Source organism: Lactuca serriola, chromosome 8 (genome assembly GCF_051521515.1).
Source record: "Lactuca serriola cultivar US96UC23 chromosome 8, Lser_US96UC23_V15, whole genome shotgun sequence".
Classification (NCBI taxonomy): Eukaryota; Viridiplantae; Streptophyta; class Magnoliopsida; order Asterales; family Asteraceae; genus Lactuca; species Lactuca serriola.
In genome coordinates, this window is record NC_136415.1 from 250,382,172 (window position 1) to 250,404,211 (window position 22,040).

Genomic DNA, 22,040 nt, shown 5'->3' on the forward strand with positions numbered 1-22,040 from the left:
CAAAAGAAGTTATCAAATTGACGAAAAACAAAACGTTAAAAAAAACGAACAAACTAAAAATATAAAAATAAAATATAAAAAAAATGATAAAATATAAAAACAAGTTTAGTTTTAACTAAAAAAAAAAAATTAAAAAACATAAAACCAAGTTTTGGACATGTGGTGTAATTGTTTGCAAACTACAGAGACCAAATTTGAACTTTTAGGATTGATTTTACGAAACATTTAACAGAGTTAACCATAAAAATCGTTAAATAGACTAGAGTGATAAACCTACGTCCCATTTTATTATAAGTTTTTTTCTCAATTACGTGTGAAAACGTTGTGCCTTTTATGGTATTTGCCCTTATATATATATATATATATATATATATATATATATATATATATATATATATATATATATATATATACTAGCCGTTTTCCCATGCTAAGCGACAAGTGAATATAATTTTTTTCAAAAATTAATTTATAGAGGCTATTAGTTTTTTTTAGAGTTTACTCGTAATACTAAACCTAATACTAATGTTCATAACCATATGAAAACCACCACAATCAAACAGATTATATAATTAGTTACAGGTGTTCCAAATTATATAACTATATAATTAGTTACCGGTGTTCCAAATTACCTAAATCCATAAATTTTGTAGGAAATTTATTTGAATTTTTCTAATATGCATAATTTGGTTCTATTCATTTTTATTATATCGAAAACCAAACTAAAAATTTTACGTTTTTTCATTTTTTGTAAGAACTAAATTGTTGCTTTTTATGGTTTTTATTCTTTGGTTTCTAGTTTTTTTATTATTATTTTATGTCAATAATATTTATGACCTTGTATCATTTTTTATTTGTATTTTTACTTTACATATTACAAAAGTAAAATTCAAGAAAAAATTGTAAAATGTTAAGAATCGTAAACCGGTTAGTAAATTTTGGTTATAGATAATCTATAAAATGTAAATACGATTTTGACATTTACACATAACAAAACTAAGTTTCTTATTTTGAATTTAATTCTAGGAAAGATGTTTCATAATCTGTGTTTCTAGTGATGATAACTTTTTTGATAGTTGGCTACAAATTATTTAAAATTTTAAAAGTAGGAAGACACATAATATGGAATGGTACAACTATTTATGACTCGTTTTTACAATTTTAATATACAGATACATTAAAAAAAAGTATAATATTTACACTGTACATACTTTTGTTAGACATATCTTCTTCGTCAATAAACCATCAACCTGTAAAAATATTATAAAAAAATAAATAAATAAATTATCATATTTGGAATGTCATCAATTTATATATGGTCATTCTAGGTTCCAAACATAAGAATTAAAAGATCAAATACCGATGCCTTACCCAAAACTGATAATTTCCATATGCTCCATGGTACTTTCTTTGGTTGCAAAGATACATTCATTCCACTTTCTTTGAACTTCCATTTCCACAGGAAAAAAAAGAACCAAAAAAAATGCAATTCACATTCACACATATAATCAAACAACTGGACATATATATACACTCCCACAAGTTTAAGTTTGTAGATGATGAGTTTCAAACCAATTGGTAAAAAGAAATCAGTGTCACGCTTCTATAACTTTTCATAAATATTACATGTCAAAGAAATAAAAAGTTCATTGTTATTTTGAGTTAAAAAAGTAGACATAAGAAAGAAAGTTGCAACATTTTGTTGCAAAATAAATAACGATTAAATGAATGTCATTATTCGCCTCCAGGGTTGATAATTATTAAAGTAACCAAAATAAAAGGGATTAAGAGATGTGGATAGTTTGGTTTTGAACTCATAGCAGGATGTTCAACCACAGTCCACAAAAGTAATTAAAAAAAAACATATTTTACCTTTAGTTTTCCACACAATAGGTCTTTTGAAGCATATATCATTGTTTTGAACCTTTTACTATAGATCGAAATCAATTGAAATCATCTGCTATAAAACAATGTGTTACATTATTAAATTAAAATGAAAATCAATATTTAACCGAATATTACCTCCCTTAAAATCATGTTGGACATTCCAATATAATCACTACTATTTCCATGTATTTGACCATGTCTATACAAACCCAATCAACTCAAGATAGTAAAACTTAAATCAAATAATACAACAAAAATCAAAAAAACCAGAATGAAACCTTTAGCAACCATAATAAACACATTGAAATATATTACATTGGAACACGTAACAACAAATAGAAAAAAATAACAAAGTGATTAAAAATTCAACAACCAAAATAAACAAAAAAGTCAAATCAGTAAAAACTGAACTCAATTGGAATTTTTACTGAGGTTATAAACCTTACATGGCAGATACCAAATAGAAAGGCCCTTCTTTGTGCTTGAGTTCCTAGATTAGTGAAATCTGTGTCACTTTTGGTCTCAAAGATCTTAGAAAAAGTGAATATTAATTAAGAAATATGATTGATTTAGGATTTCAGTAAGAAAACATATAATTATTTAAAGTATCCAGACAAAGTGAATGTCAAATAAGGTGCAGAAGAATGTATGTGATGGAAATCTTATGTAAAAGCTTACCTTGAGGGCGTTTCCAGGGGGTAGAGTTCCGAATCCAAATCAATGACAACTCAATGTGACATGTGTGTGAGTAAAAGAACAACAACATATGTGGTGGCAAAGAAGAATATCAACAGTGTTTATTGTTGGTGGCTAAGATTAGGGTTAGAGTGTTTAGAGAGAAGAAGATGGGAGTTGGTTAGAAGAGACGACAATAAATGTTGTGTCTAGGGTTTTAAGAGAGGGTTGAGTAGTGTTAGAGACGGATGTCTCTAGGGTTTTCAGATGGGCGATGGTTCACTGGTGGTGCAATGGTGGTGGGGCTGAGAGAATAAGGGAGCACCAGTTTGAGGTAGGGATTATAGGAAATACTGGCGGAGGAGGCCAGTTATTGAGGCAAATGGTGGAGAATAAGGGTTTTCTAATGTAGATATGGTAACCATAAGTCGAATATGAAGGATATGGTGCAGTGATGGTTGAATGCTGAAAGATGGATTCAACACTGGAAACGTTAGTCATGATGACCAAGACAAATGGTGGCGATATATATATATATATATATATATATATATATATATATATATATATATATATATATATATATATATATATATATATATATCCAAGATTTATGAACAGAAACTGCAAAATATAGAGAAATGTCATAGATAAGGAATGAGCCAAGTCAAAACACCTTGATAATAGGGATAAATCTTCATTCTTATCTTGATAATAGGCAAATGGTAGTGCAAAATATTAACCAAACCAATATCCATGATTTGTACGACTTAAAATTCAGCATTTGACTAAAAATGTTTTATAAGGTAATATATATATATATATATATATATATATATATATATATATATATATATATATATATATAAAGAATATTGTATTAGTTTTTTGAATGATGTATTGTAATATATTTTTTCAATTAATGTATTATAGTATTTGTAGTTATTTAAAATATGACATACGGTTTACAAAATAAGTAATTAAATGAGAACTTTATGAAACATTTTAAATAGATAATCATAAACTACTTACAAAAAAAAAAAAAAAAAAAAAAAAAAAAAAAAAAAAAAAACTAATATGGGATATATCATTTAAGTAAAATTAATGAAATGATAGATTAGAATAATTTTGATTATAGGTTTACAATTAGAATTAGAATTAGAGATGCTGTTATCATGTTTATATTCATGGGTTGAGATTCAGCTATGAAGTCAGAAGAAACATTAAAACACACGAGATATAGCTATAAACCAAAGAAAACGAGTATCCATTAATAATAGCAACCAAAAACCAACTAAAATCTTTTAAATATCTACGAAGAAATCTTTTCATAAACAAAACAAATCAACTACCCAAAAATCCATCTACTCTCTTGTTAACAGAAGCCGAAAGAAACTTCATGCAGATCGGAGCCTTAACACCCGCCATAGCCAATACTGCCGCCGGTATACCCCACAACGAGTCACCACAAATCATCCCTGAAGCCACCGCCGGAGCCAACTCTTTAGCCGCCTTCTTATTCTTCTTCTCCCACACAAAAAGAATCAAACTCCCAATACACATATCAATCGCAAAATACGCCCCAAGATAAAACGGAATCGCCATGCACATCGGACTCGGAATAAACCTATAAACCCCAAACCTTTTCTCATACCTCTTCAAAACCACAGTCAAAAGATTCACCAAAATGGCGCCAACAAAAAACCAAATCGAAAGCTTCAAACAGTTATGCGGAAGTGCACCCAATCCTTCAACTCCAAGAACCGCAATCCCACGATAAAGAGCACCATATGGAGCCGGGTAAGACCCATCCGGGTCACCCACAGAATAAGCCCGATAAAAAAACCAAAACACCAATGGTGACATAACACACCCCATAGCAGTTCCAATAACTTGACTAAAAAACATTGATCTAGGTGATGATAGAGTGAGGTATCCAGTCTTGAAATCTTGCATTAAGTCTGAAGCTGTTGAGACAATGTTCATCATCACACCACATGCGGCTAGACCCGCGATGATTCCTCCGTGACCCATTCCAGCCCACCCGCTGAATATAAGGATCGCAAGTTTTCCATAGTTTGACGCAAGTGACCAATCGGTGAGACCACATCCGTATGCGTTGCAAAAGGCTAGAATTGGGGCAATGATGTATGCTACTAACATGTGGTACCACTTTATTTGAGGGAAGATGAAATTAGGGATGATGAATATTGAGATTATTGCTAGGGTTATGTAGCCTCCTAGTGCTGTGAATGTTGAAATTTGGTCTTTAGTGAAGTACTCGTTTCGTTTTTGTTCATCGAAAGTAAGTTGTGATCTATTTTCGTCTTGAGGTAAAGATTCGACTTTTTTTGATCCGGTTTTGATTATGGTAAATAGCATCACGATTGCCATGTATACAACGTGGAATAATCCGTCCCCGAGCATTGTTGCAACTGCAAGAAATACCTGTGAAAAAAATAAAAGGCTAACGAGATTAACTGGTATCTACAATATTAAGAAAAACCAACAACTTAGGAGGGATATCAATTTTTATCATACACAACAATTTATGCTTTAGAAAGATTGTATAATATGCAAATAAAAACAAGTTATTGTTGTGTATGACAAAAAAGTTGTGGTGTAATATGAATCAACTCTATTTATAAAATAGTTATGTTTTGAGTTGCTATGTGTTACATACCCTATAACCTTGAATGCCATGAAGACTGCCTTCTGATAAATTAGCTGAATACCAAATTCCTTTCTTGGCTTCAATGAGTGGCCACATGATGCCCCATGACATGATTGCACCAATGAGTAATGAAATGTTAACCATATAAGGACATATCATTCCCACACCAACATATGTTGATGAGAAATCAAAATAGAATCTGCAAAAAACATTCAATATTCACATTTATTAAAAAAATACATAAAGAAATTAAGAAAACAAAATTTTTGGATGTAAAAACAAAGTACTAACCTTTGGGCATACGCTTTGAGACCAAAGGTGGGGAAGCTGGCGAATCCACAGTCATCACCGGCTGCAAAAAACCACTGGAAAAACGCCCATACGAAACTAAACGAGAAGGATTTGAATAGCACTGAGACTTGCCTCCTGTGTTGAGAGTTTAAAATATTTGATATTAGAAATATTAGGACACATAATGCACAATTTTTATTATACGTATGCATGCATGATATACGCACACTTATACATGTATGATGTATGCACATACATATATACAAGTTAAGGAAGAAATATAATATACGTAAAAGCTTCAAGATAATCGAATTGCTTACTTTGCTAACTTTGCACCTTTGGGAGTATGAAAGCTGTTGATAAGGTATGCAGTAGCCGTTCCACTAGGATACGTGAGCTTTAACTTCATGATCATCATCTACACAACACAACATATTTAAACAAGCAAATCAAATTAAATTCGTAAAACTGTTAAACAATCATCATCTAGACACAGGGAATCATATATCTATGATGGAATCCACATATTTAAAGAAAGATCTTGATGAGTAGTTAATTAATAGTTATAAGTTTCATACCCTGCGTAAAGGAACAATGGAGAAGAGGCCAACAAAGCTGACAACAAAGAGATAAGCAATCATCCACCCTGGGGAGAGTTTCTTCACATTAATCGGCGTGTTCCCTGTCTCCAACTGAGACGCTACCATTGAACTCATTCCTAACAAATAACTTGCAGTTCCACCTGTTTGTTTCCATGGAAGTTAGAATCAATGAAACTGTAGATATATAAAGAAATTGCTATTAATTTAATAAGGAAGAAATTAAGAAACGTACTACTGAAAGCGATTCCTGAAGAAGCCACAACGCAAGTTTGAATCACTGTATTCTCTTGTCTTGTAAAAGAATGTTTCAGAAGGCCGAATTTATTCAGCAAAGTCGTCCATGTTTTTAGGATGAAGAACCCAAGAAGACCGGCGGCGACGTTTAGCGAGGGGATTATTCCGGTGGTGAGGTTCAGCTTGCAAACAATAAAGTTGAAGACGATGGAAAGGATGAAACTCGTGATGATTGCTCGAAAGGTTATCTGGTTTCTCCATGACGGAACCTCCGTATTTGAAAACACTCGTTCCATGGCTGCTGCTTCATCAGATTCATGATCAACTTCAGTGACGCTGGGATTATCTTCGTCGGTTTTTGTCGTCGACGCCATTGTGTAGGAGTGTAAGGTTCTTCTGGATTCTGAGGTAATTAAATCTTTCAGTCTGTGTATATATAGACTATAGAGAGAAAGAGCCAAGAGGGGAGATTCCTTATTGGATTAGAAAAAGGAAATCAGAATCCCGCTTCCAATCAGGAGTTTGTTGAGAGTACGTGTATGTTTGACCTCCTTTTTCTCCATTATAGCAGCAATTTATTATTTAAAATTAAAATTGGAAATACGATTCTTTTACTATAAAAAAATTAAGATGATTTGGATTTGAATAAAACTTCAACATAAAAATTGATGATTAATATATAAAATCAGTTTTTTTATCCGGATCGGATGACTTCGTATACAAGTATTTCTAAATTTATATATGAAATTAATATATCATATATCTTACTTATAGTAACTTATTTCCGGAATATAATTAATCACACAATCTACATGATGGATTTTGCATTTTCGGAAAAAAAGGAAACAATATAAAGGGAAATTAGAGGTACCCACATGTTATTCTTCTTATTTTCTTTATAAATAACACCTTATACAACAATCAATCCGCCTTTGACATATACAAGGTGGCAGTTGTTTTTCAATATTTAAAATGTGAAATAAAATGTGGATTAAAAGTTTTATTTTATATGCTTTTAGTACTATTTATAAAAAAATTGTTTTTTACATGTTTTTAGTACTATTTATAAAAAAAATTGTTTTGTTCTTTTTGTCTGTAGTTATATAAATATATTAAACCACATTGATAATTAATGATACTAATCAAACAAACTAGATGTACTTATACCATTAAGCATATTGATTTCTAGATGATAGTAAAAGATGGTGGTGATGTCGGAGGCGGGTGGTGCTCATTGAGATGGTGATTGTAGTGGTGTGGAGATGGTAGTGGTAGTTGTTGTGACCAAACTACTGGCAGCAGACCGCTAGTGATGACAATAGTGTTGTTGGTGTTGCAGGTGGTGGTGGTGGATGTTGTGAAGGAGGTGATGGTGATGACAGAGTTAGTGGTGGTGAAGACGGTTGTATATATTATTGTTACCAACCCCCCCCCCCCCCACACACACACACACACATATATATATATATATATATATATATATATATATATATATATATATATATATATATATGTTACCTTGTATGACCACGTTAAATTTGACGAAAAGCATAAACGAGACGTTATCACGATAGAACTTGGCCAAGACTCGGTCTTGGCCTAAGTGATCCAGCACCGGGGTGACAGTTCGTTTCCCTTCACGAGGAAACAATATTCCTCATGATCTTCTCATTCACACACGCCCAATTAGGACGTGACAAAAAGCTTAGGAGATGCCCAGAAGTGACGTCACCTGGCAGTTAGTTAGCGTGGGCATAATTCTTCCAGTAAGAGCAGGCCACATCTCACACTCATTGGGCAGGGTCCTCACAATCTGTTAGTAACACGTATAAAAAGTTTTCTTCCATCTCAAGGAAGGGATCCATCTTCTTCCTCACACAATTTACCCTACACTCTCTCTAAGAAAGCTAACTTGATCGTCGGAGTGACGTCCCGGGAGAACACCCGGTTGTCCTTTAACGATTCTTCTGTGTTGTGTTCTCAGGAAAATTTCGAGGTCTGATCCATTATCCAACATCCCATCCCATGAAGAGCATGTCACAACATTTGGCACCATTCGGACGTATCCTCATAGTGATATAGCCAATAAACGACGTTAGTCCTCTGCAAAAGAGGGATTTAAACCCAACAACATCTACGACTATAGTGGGAGATCTTTTCAGAATACCAACGGTAAACAACGACCGTCACTGCGAGTATAGAACACAGGCCCATTTCAGGTGCTAATGGCACAGGTCCCACCAATTACGGCAGAAATAGCAAAGCCAGTACTCCAGAGCAGTCTTCGGCAATTGTCGTTGGATGGTTCACTGCCTCAGACAACGATATCGCATCTCGATCTGTTGCAGAAGCCTCGTATGACAGTACGGAGGTACTCACTATCTCTAAGTTTCGTAAGAGAAACACAACTCACCAAGTGGAGGACGAGATAGAAGTACTCTCGAGAAATCTACTAAATATTAGTTTTTCGAGCAGCGATCCCAGACCATTGAACTGGGATTCGCAATACGTACTCCTCATATATGGATTCATTCATAACACGAAAATCTATCGAATATACATCGTCAATTATAGCTCATCTAATATATTCTATGAGCATTGCTTCAGGCAACTACCAGATGTGTGGAAGGAAGGGCTATAGCCCTCAACTGGTGGGCCATTGGTAGGGTTCACCGGACATAGTTTGTAGCTATTAAGCACTATTCGGCTTCCCTTAACGTTGGCCAGTCATGACGAGAGGGACTAAATCACAAGAACAATCGAATTCTCCGTGATCCGGTATCCAGCAGAACACAATATTCTGCTTGGACGATTGGCCATCTCCTTACTACACTTCGTGCCATCGACGATCCATGGCATAGTCAAATTTAGAACGTGTCAGGGATCAGCGTCAATCATCGCTGCAAACACCAGTGCGTAGTATTTCCACCAAATCATAGCTGCTCCCGAGTTGGTGCGAGCATCGAAGAAGTCGAAGGAGGGATGTTCCACCGAACAACACCAAATAAACATGGAATATCCAGAACAACTCGTGTGAATTGGCACTCACCTATTAGACGAAACCAGGGCGCAACTGGTAGCACTCCTGAAGCAATACTCCACCATTTTTCCCTTGAAACCAATAGATCTGACAGGCGTTGATCGACAAGTTATAGAACACAGCCTTAATATCACGCTTGGAAGCAATCTTGTTAAACAAAAGAAGAGGGGTCAGGCAGAAGATCAAAACAGGGATATAAACGCAGAAGTGGCCGATCTGGTGAATGTTTGGCATACTCAAGGAGGTAATGTTCCCCTCATGGATAGAAAATCATGTCATGGTAAAGAAAGCTAATGGGTCATGGCGAATATGCACTGATTACTCAGATCTTAATAACGACTGTCCAAAGGATTATTATCCTATCCCAGAGATTGATCAGAAAGTCCAATCGCTTGATGGTTTTTTCAGATCAAGTGTTTCCTTAATGTATACAAGGGCTACCATCAGGTACAGATGAAACGAGAGGACAAGGCAAAAACTGTCTTCCACACTGAGAAGGGCACTTTTTGCTACTAGAAAAATGCCGTTTGGGCTAAAAAATGTGGGTGCTACATATCAGAGGCTAATGGACAAGATATTCACCGATCAAATTGGTAGGAATATCAAAATATATGTCGATGACATGGTAGTTAAGAGTTTCAATGAAGAAACATTGCTCCACGATGTGGAAGAAGCTTTCAAAACGCTAGCTAAAGCGCAGATGAAGTTAAACGCAGCTAAGCGCACTTTTGGGGTAGAGGAAGGGCAATTCCTTGGGTATCAGATATCCAAGGAATGAATTATGCCCAATCCCACCAAAATCCAGGAGTTCCTTGATTCGAAAACTCCCCACGGCCTCAAGGGTGTACAGGATATTAATGGTAGGTTGACGGCATTGGGAAGATTCATTGCCAAATCTGCAAAAAAGGCGCTTCCTCTATACCAAACACTCAAAGGGTGCCTAAAAAAAAGAAGTTCAAATGGACAGAAAAAGCAGATGCTGCATTGCAACAACTAAAAGATGCATTACACCAACTACCGGCTCTCGCCTGTCCGCTACCAGGGGAGACATTATAGATGTATTTAGCAGCTTCCAAAGAAGTTATCTCCTCTGTGTTAGTGATGGAGAGGGAAGGCAAGTAGGTCCCCATCCATTTTGTTAGTAGGGCCTTACAAGGACCAGAGGACAATTACTTGTCCTTAGGGAAGTTGGTCCTTGCCCTGGTATACACTGTTAGACGGCTACAGAGGTATTTTCAAGCCTACAAGGTGGATGTTCTGACTAGTTACCCGATAAAGCAAGTGTTGATAAGGTCGGAAAAGTCTGGGTGCCTGGCCAAGTGGGCCATGGAATTAGGTGAACATGATATCCATTACCACCCCCAAACTAGCATCAAAGCCCAGGCCCTCGCAGACTTCCTGGTCTAAATCCCATATTCAAGTATTAAGCTGATTATTCGAAACTTATACAATGAATAATGTGTAATCAACATGGTGATAAATAAAAGGTGTTTTATTTATATTCATAAGTTCTAAGACCATATTGGATTTGATTATTCTTGTGTTTCACTTTGCATGTTTTGACTTCCCGAATAACTAGGTTATTCAAACTATCCACAATCAATCATACTTTGGAAGTAGGTATTGAGGCAAGACTGTCATGAATGGTTTGTAGTTTGTCTAGGACAAAGTGGCTGCAGTGTTCATGAGTGCTCCTGGAATGAGATTCGAGTATTGGAGTCAACCCACACTCATTTGAATCACTTCATGGATTTTATCACAAGTGAATCATGAGACAATAATATCTTATATTCTTCAAACCTAGAGATATGAGTTGTTGACTATGAGTTGGTTATACATTGATTGCACGAAAACACATTGGTAACTCGATGTTATAAAACGTGCCTTTTGTGTATGATTCAACAAGTAGTAGAACAAGCATATAAGTCGAAGTTTATCCATTCCTTTTACCCTTGGAGGGATAAAAGCGATATTTGTGGCCCCCTCGATGATTTAGTGATGACACCCCTAAGTGCTTGGCCAAGCCAGGACTGATTTGATTTGTTCAATTAGTCAGTCGTCATAAATCATAAATCGGGAAACAACAAATGGACAGAGAGAATGATTATAATCCATGTCCTATTCCATATGATATCTAGAATGGAAGAATATATGATCCCTTATCCAATGGACAAGTCATTTGACTGGGTCAGAGTTCGACAGTGGCTTTAAGAGCTTCGATTGCTAGTCGGGATCTTGGAGTCATACGCAATAATAGTTTTAGACTTATCCAAGTGGGAGACTGTTGGATTTGATGTCTAAGCCCATAACTATTATTGGTATGTATTCGACCTGAGAGTAGCATGGTCTATTTTGGTTGCATGGCATCGGAACAACTGAATAGACAAAATGAGAAAAAGGATACTTACGATTTATATTAATATATTATAAGTTCTAATATATTAATATATTATCATATTATTTAATTACTATTGATCAAGAATTAATTTAGTGATCAAAAAGGAACTTATTAAATATGGTATCTTATATATATAGGATGGTCCAAGTTCATTTAGGTTGGGCTAAGCTTTCATGGATAGTCCATGGAGTTTTTAACCCATGGATCCTATGGAAATGAAAGGTCATGGGTATTAGGGTTTACATGAATGTAACCCTAATTCCCCACACTATATAAAGAGGTCTCTAGTTCATGAAATGGGCACTAGAGTATAGTATACAAGAAGGCAAATCCGATTTCATAAGAGTGAACTTAAGTATTCTTCTTCTCAAGTTATTCCAAGGGTTTTTGGTGTTGTGTGAACCATTTGAGGTGCAACACTTGGGGCACTAAGCTCTTAAAGATTCAAGACTTCAAGATCCATCAAAAGGTATGTCATTCTACTAGATTATTATATTGTATATACTTCATATTATGCTAGTTAGGAAGAAACCTTGGAATATTGAATATTTGCATGTATAATAAAGAAAACATAGATCCAAGGTTTATCGGGTTGCATGTGTTGGATTAATGTCTAAGTCCATAACTATTTTGGTATATACTTGACCCGATTGTGCATGGTCCTTTTGGGTTGCCTTCACACTGGTGACTAGACAGGATGATTATTGAGGAGAGAGGCTGGTTTATTGTTAAGAATAATAAATTAGGGTATAAATATGATTTTTTAATATATTATATGAATAATATATTAATTTGGAATCATATTATTAATTAGTATTTAATTAGAAATTAATTTAGAATTAATTTTGGGATTAAAGGAACTGATTGAAAGTGCAGGGGCTATTTTGTAATTATTCAATAGTTGAGGCTTTGGGCCATTGGATCACCTTTATTAAGGCTTGAACGAAAATCCTAGAAGGATCTAGGAGTTTTCGTCCAAGGGCTTAAGGAAAGGAGTCCATGGACTTGCTTAGGCCCGTAAGCTAAGGGATTAGGGTTTACACCTTGAAACCCTAGTTAGCCTTAAGTATAAATAGCACCTTAAGGCACTAAGATTTCGTCCAAGCTTTGGGAAACCCTAAAAGGGACGAAATCTAGGGCAAGATACCCTTCTCTCCTTTCTCCCATATTCATCCTTTCAACTAATGTGTTTATGAGCCATTAGAGGTACTACACTTGTGGTACTTGCTTTCAAGAGCTAAGGAAATTCAGGAACTAGTTGTTATTTCTATATAACAACAAAAGGTATGTATTCTATTTTTATATATGAATTTAGAAAATAATAGTAGCATGCCAGGTTTCATTTTGTGTTCATAAAGTTGTATAACTAATAATGAAAACATAGATCCAACTCTAGGGTTGCATGAACACATATGATTGCTTGTATAAAACCCATGAGTGGTATCAGAGCCATTGGTTTTTGTTTTCAATTAGCTTTATTCAAATGTATGAACTTGACATATTAGGTTTTATAGCTAGTAAACCCTAGGGCTTGGTAATTTTCACAATTAGGGTTGCAAAACCCTAGTTGGCGAATTTTTTGATAAGGTTTTAAACCATTTCCTAAGCCTCCAAGATTTTGAAATCTAAGGTTATCCAACCCTTGGATTTTGAAATTGCCTCCTTCCCAAGGTTAGATACTAAATTTTAGGGATTTGGATAATGACATATATTGTAATTATCCTTTAAATGTTTAAATTTGGTAATTAAAGATTTTGATTTATCCTATCCCATAATTTCGAAATCTAGGGGATTTAAGGGATTAGATTAAATTAATTATTTAATTTAAAATATATCCTTATCAAAATAAAAGATAATTGTCAAATTAATTAGATAATCATTTCCTTATGTGATAAACTTGATTTATTTGAATTATTTGATAGATTATCTTGCAAGAAATTGAATTAGGTCATATTTAGATAATTACTAATTAATTGGTTAATTATTATTATTTGTAATTTGATCTAGAATGTTCTTGATTATGTTTTGAAAAGTTTCAAAACTTGTCCTCAAGTTTTGGAAGTCAAATTGTTTGATTAAAAGGTTTAATTTTGAAAAAGTGTAAATTCTAAAACCCTAATTTTGAAAAATTCAAATTACACCCTTATGGTTTTATTAAATTAACTAATTGTATAATTAAAAGAGAGTTAATAAATCCATAATGATATGGTATTTATTTAATTAAATTAAAAGTGTAATTTATAAAATTAAACCACCTAGTATTTTAAAAGTGTAAAACACACCCTTATACTATGTATAACATTAAAAGTATAATATTATATATGTATAACTTAAATGCTAGTCTTACCGTTAGTAGGCCTCATTCACGAAGCCGATCTATAAGGGGGGTATAAGGTTATGGCCTATAAAATGGTCGTTTAATGGGTGTCCACTCTCACCCACCGCTTCCTTGATTGGTGGAGGGTCGTTAGCCGAACGGGTAGGATAGGGCAAACCCTTTCCATTAAAAGTATAATGAAGTATATAGTAGCTAAATGTTTTTACAAAATTCCCAATCTTAGTTACTTTAGGCAAAAGTGAATTGATGCAATTCCATGAAATTACACTTTGTGCCCTTGTGAAGACGTTAGTGGAGCGCGTGTGGTTAACCGGCACACTAAATGGTTCTAAGAAAAGGTAGCAAAGGGTAACTCAATGTTTGTCATAGTTTGGTAGAGCGTGTGTGGTTAACCGACACATCGAATAGGTGACTGTAACATTGGGGGCACCATGTAAGTTTGCATGGTTATTCGCACCTTGTTTTGTGATCGTCGGCATCCCAGTCACAAATCGAGGGGCATGTCGAGATTTAAACATGCCATTGAAAAGTTCAATGAATCTCAAAAGATCTAGGAGTTTTCGATACATTTAAAACTTAAGTTTCCTTTTCGTTTTTCATGGTGGAAATTGGTAAATCATCATTTACCTACCCTTAAATATTATGCAACTTGATTACGACATCCCTCTTCTAGGTTGTAGAGTATTGTGTTGGATCCTAGCCTTGATGTTTCATTTGGGTGTCACATAAAGGATTCAAATCAACTTAACTTGAATTTTCTCCCGTTTTGTAGATGTCAAAGTATGACAGCTATGGTCTTCCCAAATTCGGTGGAACAAGCTTTCCACATGAAGATGATATTCTGCGATATGATCGAGGAACAAGAGATCATGCTTCACTTCCTCCACCTTCTCCAATTATTCTCCCTAACCCACAAGTTCAATGCCTTGAAAATTTCAAACTCACTCAAGCCCTTCTGGCAAGTAAACATGAAGATGGGAAACCTATGTGTGCACACGTCTTAGAGATGAAGTCACACATCGATAGGTTAAGGATGTTGGGTGTCAAGATTTCAGGCGAGTTGGCTATTGATTGGGTTCTTCAGTTACTTCCTGAATCATATAGTGAGTTCGTTAGAGAGTACTATATGATGCATCACGACGTGACCCTCATTGATCTCACCTATTTGCTTATAGCTGCCGAATCAGCAATGATTTGGCGTGCTAGTCAAGCAAATTTGTCTGGTGAGTCAAACTCCCAAACTGCAATATGCACTAGCAACATCAGAAGTCTAGAAATAACTAAGTCTATGATTGTCCGATGAGCTATGCCAAAGGAGTCCATTTGCTTTTATTGCCAAGAGAATGGGCATTGGAGATGAAGCTGTCCTAACTACCTGAGAAATCTAAGAGATGGGAGAGTCACGATGCATGGCTCTACTTCATGTAAAATCCATTAACTAACTCTTTTAAGTTCCTATTCTAGATTCTTAATACATGATGTAATTGTTGGATTAGTGTATAAGCCCATAACTATTTTGGTATGTACTTGACCCGATGGTGCATGGTCCTTTTGTGTTGCCTTCACCAAAGCAACTTGATAGGATGAATTATGGAGAGAAAGGATTAAATATGATTTATTAATATATTATGGGAATAATATATTAAAGGAGAAATCATATTGTTTAATTAATATTAGTCAATAATTAATTAGTAATTAGGTTTGTGACTAAAAGAGATTAATTAAACTAAAGGGACTTAAATTGTAATTATAAGATAATTGCAATTTGGGCCATGGATTGCCTTATATTATAAGGTGGACGAATTCTATGGGGGAAGCCCATATGAAATCGTCCAAGGCCTTAAGGAAAAGGCTCCATGGGTTGCTTAGGGCTTAAGCAACCAAATTAGGGTTTCCTTGTTAGATAACCCTAATTGTCTCACTATATATAAATCCCTTAAGGACCAAAAACGTGGCTAAGCTTCTTGCTAGGGTTTTAACATGGTTTTGGCAGCCTCCATCCTCTCTCCTCTTCATCCTCTTGCTTATGGTGTTTGTGAACCATTAGAGGAGTGACACTTGTGACTCTAAGCCTTCCAAAGTCAATACAAGGATATTTGGGATTGTTATTGCTACATAACAATCAAGGTAACATTATAAACCTATTCTCATGTTAATATGATTATTTGAATGCTAGAATTAGGGTTTATAGTCTTGGATAACTTGCATGTACAATAGAGAAACCTAGATCCAAGCATCAGGGTTTGTATGAGCACATAGGATATCTTATGACCAAAACCCATCAGTGGTATCAGAGCCAGGTTTGGTTTCTGTTGTATTGATGCTTGATATGTTTGAAAATTTTGATTTTTTGGTTTCTGGAGGCTGGACTCGCCGAGTCCATAACTGAAATCGCCTAGTATTTTAAAAGTGTAAAACACACCCTTATACTATGTATAACATTACAAGTATAATATTATATATGTATAACTTAAATGCTAGTCTTACCGTTAGTAGGCCTCATTCACGAAGCCGATCTATAAGGGGGTATAAGGTTATGGCCTATAAAATGGTCGTTTAATGGGTGTCCACTCTCACCCACCGCTTCCTTGATTGGTGGAGGGTCGTTAGCCGAACGGGTAGGATAGAGCAAACCCTTTCCATTAAAAGTATAATGAAGTATATAGTAGCTAAATGTTTTTGAAAATTCCCAATCTTAGTTACTTTAGGCAAAAGTGAATTGATGCAATTCCATGAAATTACACTTTGTGCCCTTGTGAAGACGTTAGTGGAGCGCGTGTGGTTAACCGGCACACTAAATGGTTCTAAGAAAAGGTAGCAAAGGGTAACTCAATGTTTGTCATAGTTTGGTAGAGCGTGTGTGGTTAACCGACACATCGAATAGGTGACTGTAACATTGGGGGCACCATGTAAGTTTGCATGGTTATTCGCATCCTGTTTTGTGATCGTCGGCATCCCAGTCACAAATCGAGGGGCATGTCGAGATTTAAACATGCCATTGAAAAGTTCAATGAATCTCAAAAGATCTAGGAGTTTTCGATACATTTAAAACTTAAGTTTCCTTTTCGTTTTTCATGGTGGAAATTGGTAAATCGTCATTTACCTACCTTTAAATATTCTGCAACTAGATTACGACATCCCTCTTCTAGGTTGTAGAGTATTGTGTTGGATCCTAGCCTTGATGTTTCATTTGGGTGTCACATAAAGGATTCAAATTAACTTAACTTGAATTTTCTCCCGTTTTGTAGATGTCAAAGTATGACAACTATGGTCTTCCCAAATCCGGTGGAACAAGCTTTCCACATGAAGATGATATTCTGCGATATGATCGAGGAACAAGAGATCATGCTTCACTTCCTCCACCTCCTCCAATTATTCTCCCTAACCCACAAGTTCAATGCCTTGAAAAGTTCAAACTCACTCAAGCCCTTCTGGCAAGTAAACATGAAGATGGGAAACCTATGTGTGCACACGTCTTAGAGATGAAGTCACACATCGATAGGTTAAGGATGTTGGGTGTCAAGATTTCAGGCGAGTTGGCTATTGATTGGGTTCTTCAGTTACTTCCTGAATCATATAGTGAGTTCTTTAGAGAGTACTATATGATGCATCACGACGTGACCCTCATTGATCTCACCTATTTGCTTATAGCTGCCGAATCAGCAATGATTTGGCGTGCTGGTCAAGCAAATTTGTCTGGTGAGTCAAACTCCCAAACTGCAATATGCACTAGCAACATCAGAAGTCTAGAAATAACTAAGTCTATGATTGTCCGATGAGCTATGCCAAAGGAGTCCATTTGCTTTTATTGCCAAGAGAATGGGCATTGGAGATGAAGCTGTCCTAACTACCTGAGAAATCTAAGAGATGGGAGAGTCACGATGCATGGCTCTACTTCATGTAAAATCCATTAACTAACTCTTTTAAGTTCCTATTCTAGATTCTTAATACATGATGTAATTGTTGGATTAGTGTCTAAGCCCATAACTATTTTGGTATGTACTTGACCCGATGGTGCATGGTCCTTTTGGGTTGCCTTCACCAAAGCAACTTGATAGGATGAATTATGGAGAGAAAGGATTAAATATGATTTATTAATATATTATGGGAATAATATATTAAAGGAGAAATCATATTGTTTAATTAATATTAGTCAATAATTAATTAGTACTTAGTTTTGTGACTAAAAGAGATTAATTAAACTAAAGGGACTGAAATTGTAATTATAAGATAATTGCAATTTGGGCCTTGGATTGCCTTATATTATAAGGTGGACGAATTCTATGGGGGAAGCCCATATGAAATCGTCCAAGGCCTTAAGGAAAAAGGCTCCATGGGTTGCTTAGGGCTTAAGCAACCAAATTAGGGTTTCCTTGTTAGATAACCCTAATTGCCTCACTATATATAAATCCCTTAAGGACCAAAAACGTGGCTAAGCTTCTTGATAGGGTTTTAACACGGTTTTGGCAGCCTCCATCCTCTCTCCTCTTCATCCTATTGCTTATGGTGTTTGTGAACCATTAGAGGAGTGACACTTGTGACTCTAAGCCTTCCAAAGTCAATACAAGGAGATTTGGGATTGTTATTGCTACATAACAATCAAGGTAACATTATAAACCTATTCTCATGTTAATATGATTATTTGAATGCTAGAATTAGGGTTTATAGTCTTGGATAACTTGCATGTACAATAGAGAAACCTAGATCCAAGCATTAGGGTTTGTATGAGCACGTAGGATGTCTTATGACCAAAACCCATCAGTGGTATCAGAGCCAGTTTTGGTTTCTATTGTATTGATGCTTGATATGTTTGAAAAATTCGATATTTTGGTTTCTGGAGGCTGGACTCGCCGAGTCCATAGCTGAAATCGCCTAGTATTTTAAAAGTGTAAAACACACCCTTATACTATGTATAACATTAAAAGTATAATATTATATATGTATAACTTAAATGCTAGTCTTACCGTTAGTAGGCCTCATTCACGAAGCCGATCTATAAGGGGGTATAAGGTTATGGCCTATAAAATGGTCGTTTAATGGGTGTCCACTCTCACCCACCGCTTCCTTGATTGGTGGAGGGTCGTTAGCCGAACGGGTAGGATAGGGCAAACCCTTTCCATTAAAAGTATAATGAAGTATATAGTAGCTAAATGTTTTTGAAAATTCCCAATCTTAGTTACTTTAGGCAAAAGTGAATTGATGCAATTCCATGAAATTACACTTTGTGCCCTTGTGAAGACGTTAGTGGAGCGCGTGTGGTTAACCGGCACACTAAATGGTTCTAAGAAAAGGTAGCAAAGGGTAACTCAATGTTTGTCATAGTTTGGTAGAGCGTGTGTGGTTAACCGACACATCGAATAGGTGACTGTAACATTGGGGGCACCATGTAAGTTTGCATGGTTATTCGCACCCTGTTTTGTGATCGTCGGCATCCCAGTCACAAATCGAGGGGCATGTCGAGATTTAAACATGCCATTGAAAAGTTCAATGAATCTCAAAAGATCTAGGAGTTTTCGATACATTTAAAACTTAAGTTTCCTTTTCGTTTTTCATGGTGGAAATTGGTAAATCGTCATTTACCTACCTTTAAATATTCTGCAACTAGATTACGACATCCCTTTTCTAGGTTGTAGAGTATTGTGTTGGATCCTAGCCTTGATGTTTCATTTGGGTGTCACATAAAGGATTCAAATCAACTTAACTTGAATTTTCTCCCGTTTTGTAGATGTCAAAGTATGACAACTATGGTCTTCCCAAATCCGGTGGAACAAGCATTCCACATGAAGATGATATTCTGCGATATGATCGAGGAACAAGAGATCATGCTTCACTTCCTCCACCTCCTCCAATTATTCTCCCTAACCCACAAGTTCAATGCCTTGAAAAGTTCAAACTCACTCAAGCCCTTCTGGCAAGTAAACATGAAGATGGGAAACCTATGTGTGCACACGTCTTAGAGATGAAGTCACACATCGATAGGTTAAGGATGTTGGGTGTCAAGATTTCAGGCGAGTTGGCTATTGATTGGGTTCTTCAGTTACTTCCTGAATCATATAGTGAGTTCTTTAGAGAGTACTATATGATGCATCACGACGTGACCCTCATTGATCTCACCTATTTGCTTATAGCTGCCGAATCAACAATGATTTGGCGTGCTGGTCAAGCAAATTTGTCTGGTGAGTCAAACTCCCAAACTGCAATATGCACTAGCAACATCAGAAGTCTAGAAATAACTAAGTCTATGATTGTCCGATGAGCTATGCCAAAGGAGTCCATTTGCTTTTATTGCCAAGAGAATGGGCATTGGAGATGAAGCTGTCCTAACTACCTGAGAAATCTAAGAGATGGGAGAGTCACGATGCATGGCTCTACTTCATGTAAAATCCATTAACTAACTCTTTTAAGTTCCTATTCTAGATTCTTAATACATGATGTAATTGTTGGATTAGTGTCTAAGCCCATAACTATTTTGGTATGTACTTGACCCGATGGTGCATGGTCCTTTTGGGTTGCCTTCACCAAAGCAACTTGATAGGATGAATTATGGAGAGAAAGGATTAAATATGATTTATTAATATATTATGGGAATAATATATTAAAGGAGAAATCATATTGTTTAATTAATATTAGTCAATAATTAATTATTAATTAGTTTTGTGACTAAAAGAGATTAATTGAACTAAAGGGACTGAAATTGTAATTATAAGATAATTACAATTTGGGCCATGGATTGCCTTATATTATAAGGTGGACGAATTCTATGGGGGAAGCCCATATGAAATCGTCCAAGGCCTTAAGGAAAAGGCTCCATGGGTTGCTTAGGGCTTAAGCAACCAAATTAGGGTTTCCTTGTTAGATAACCCTAATTGCCTCACTATATATAAATCCCTTAAGGACCAAAAACGTGGCTAAGCTTCTTGCTAGGGTTTTAACACGGTTTTGGCAGCCTCCATCCTCTCTCCTCTTCATCCTATTGCTTATGGTGTTTGTGAACCATTAGAGGAGTGACACTTGTGACTCTAAGCCTTCCAAAGTCAATACAAGGAGATTTGGGATTGTTATTGCTACATAACAATCAAGGTAACATTATAAACCTATTCTCATGTTAATATGATTATTTTAATGCTAGAATTAGGGTTTATAGTCTTGGATAACTTGCATGTACAATAGAGAAACCTAGATCCAAGCATTAGGGTTTGTATGAGCACATAGGATGTCTTATGACCAAAACCCATCATTGGTATCAGAGCCAGGTTTGGTTTCTATTGTATTGATGCTTGATATGTTTGAAAAATTCGATTTTTTGGTTTCTGGAGGCTGGACTCGCCGAGTCCATAGCTGAAATCGCCTAGTATTTTAAAAGTGTAAAACACACCCTTATACTATGTATAACATTAAAAGTATAATATTATATATGTATAACTTAAATGCTAGTCTTACCATTAGTAGGCCTCATTCACGAAGCCGATCTATAAGGGGGTATAAGGTTATGGCCTATAAAATGGTCGTTTAATGGGTGTCCACTCTCACCCACCGCTTCCTTGATTGGTGGAGGGTCGTTAGCCGAACGGGTAGGATAGGGCAAACCCTTTCCATTAAAAGTATAATGAAGTATATAGTAGCTAAATGTTTTTGAAAACTCCCAATCTTAGTTACTTTAGGCAAAAGTGAATTGATGCAATTCCATGAAATTACACTTTGTGCCCTTGTGAAGACGTTAGTGGAGCGCGTGTGGTTAACCGGCACACTAAATGGTTCTAAGAAAAGGTAGCAAAGAGTAACTCAATGTTTGTCATAGTTTGGTAGAGCGTGTGTGGTTAACCGACACATCGAATAGGTGACTGTAACATTGGGGGCACCATGTAAGTTTGCATGGTTATTCGCACCCTGTTTTGTGATCG

General features: G+C 35.7%; 1 protein-coding gene across 2 annotated transcripts; it reads right to left on the reverse strand.

The window, feature by feature from the left end:
* Positions 1–3,829: 3,829 nt before the first annotated feature.
* On the reverse strand, positions 3,830–6,680 carry LOC145069022 (putative metal-nicotianamine transporter YSL7). 2 transcript variants are annotated; one of them, XM_079015999.1, is made up of 6 exons: positions 6,362–6,680; positions 6,106–6,269; positions 5,848–5,945; positions 5,528–5,662; positions 5,246–5,435; positions 3,830–5,010 (listed from the first exon to the last, which is right to left on the reverse strand). In XM_079015999.1, the coding sequence occupies exons 1-6, from the start codon at positions 6,657–6,659 to the stop codon at positions 3,907–3,909; spliced, it is 1,989 nt and encodes a 662-aa protein (XP_078872125.1). In that variant the 5' UTR covers positions 6,660–6,680; the 3' UTR covers positions 3,830–3,906. The 2 variants fall into 2 exon arrangements, with proteins under 2 accessions (XP_078872125.1, XP_078872126.1); XM_079016000.1 differs by having other exon boundaries at positions 5,246–5,364; positions 5,574–5,662; positions 6,362–6,661.
* Positions 6,681–22,040: the final 15,360 nt, after the last annotated feature.

Excerpts from the sequence above, each read along its gene's own strand:
- LOC145069022 (XM_079015999.1), bottom strand. The coding sequence starts at position 6,659 with ATGGAACGAGTGTTTTCAAATACGGAGGTTCCGTCATGGAGAAACCAG. Across the intron at positions 5,663-5,847 it reads AAAGGTGCAAAGTTAGCAAA|GAGGCAAGTCTCAGTGCTAT; the intron begins GTAAGCAATTCG and ends CTCTCAACACAG. Across the intron at positions 5,011-5,245 it reads ATGGCATTCAAGGTTATAGG|GTATTTCTTGCAGTTGCAAC; the intron begins GTATGTAACACA and ends TTTTTTTCACAG.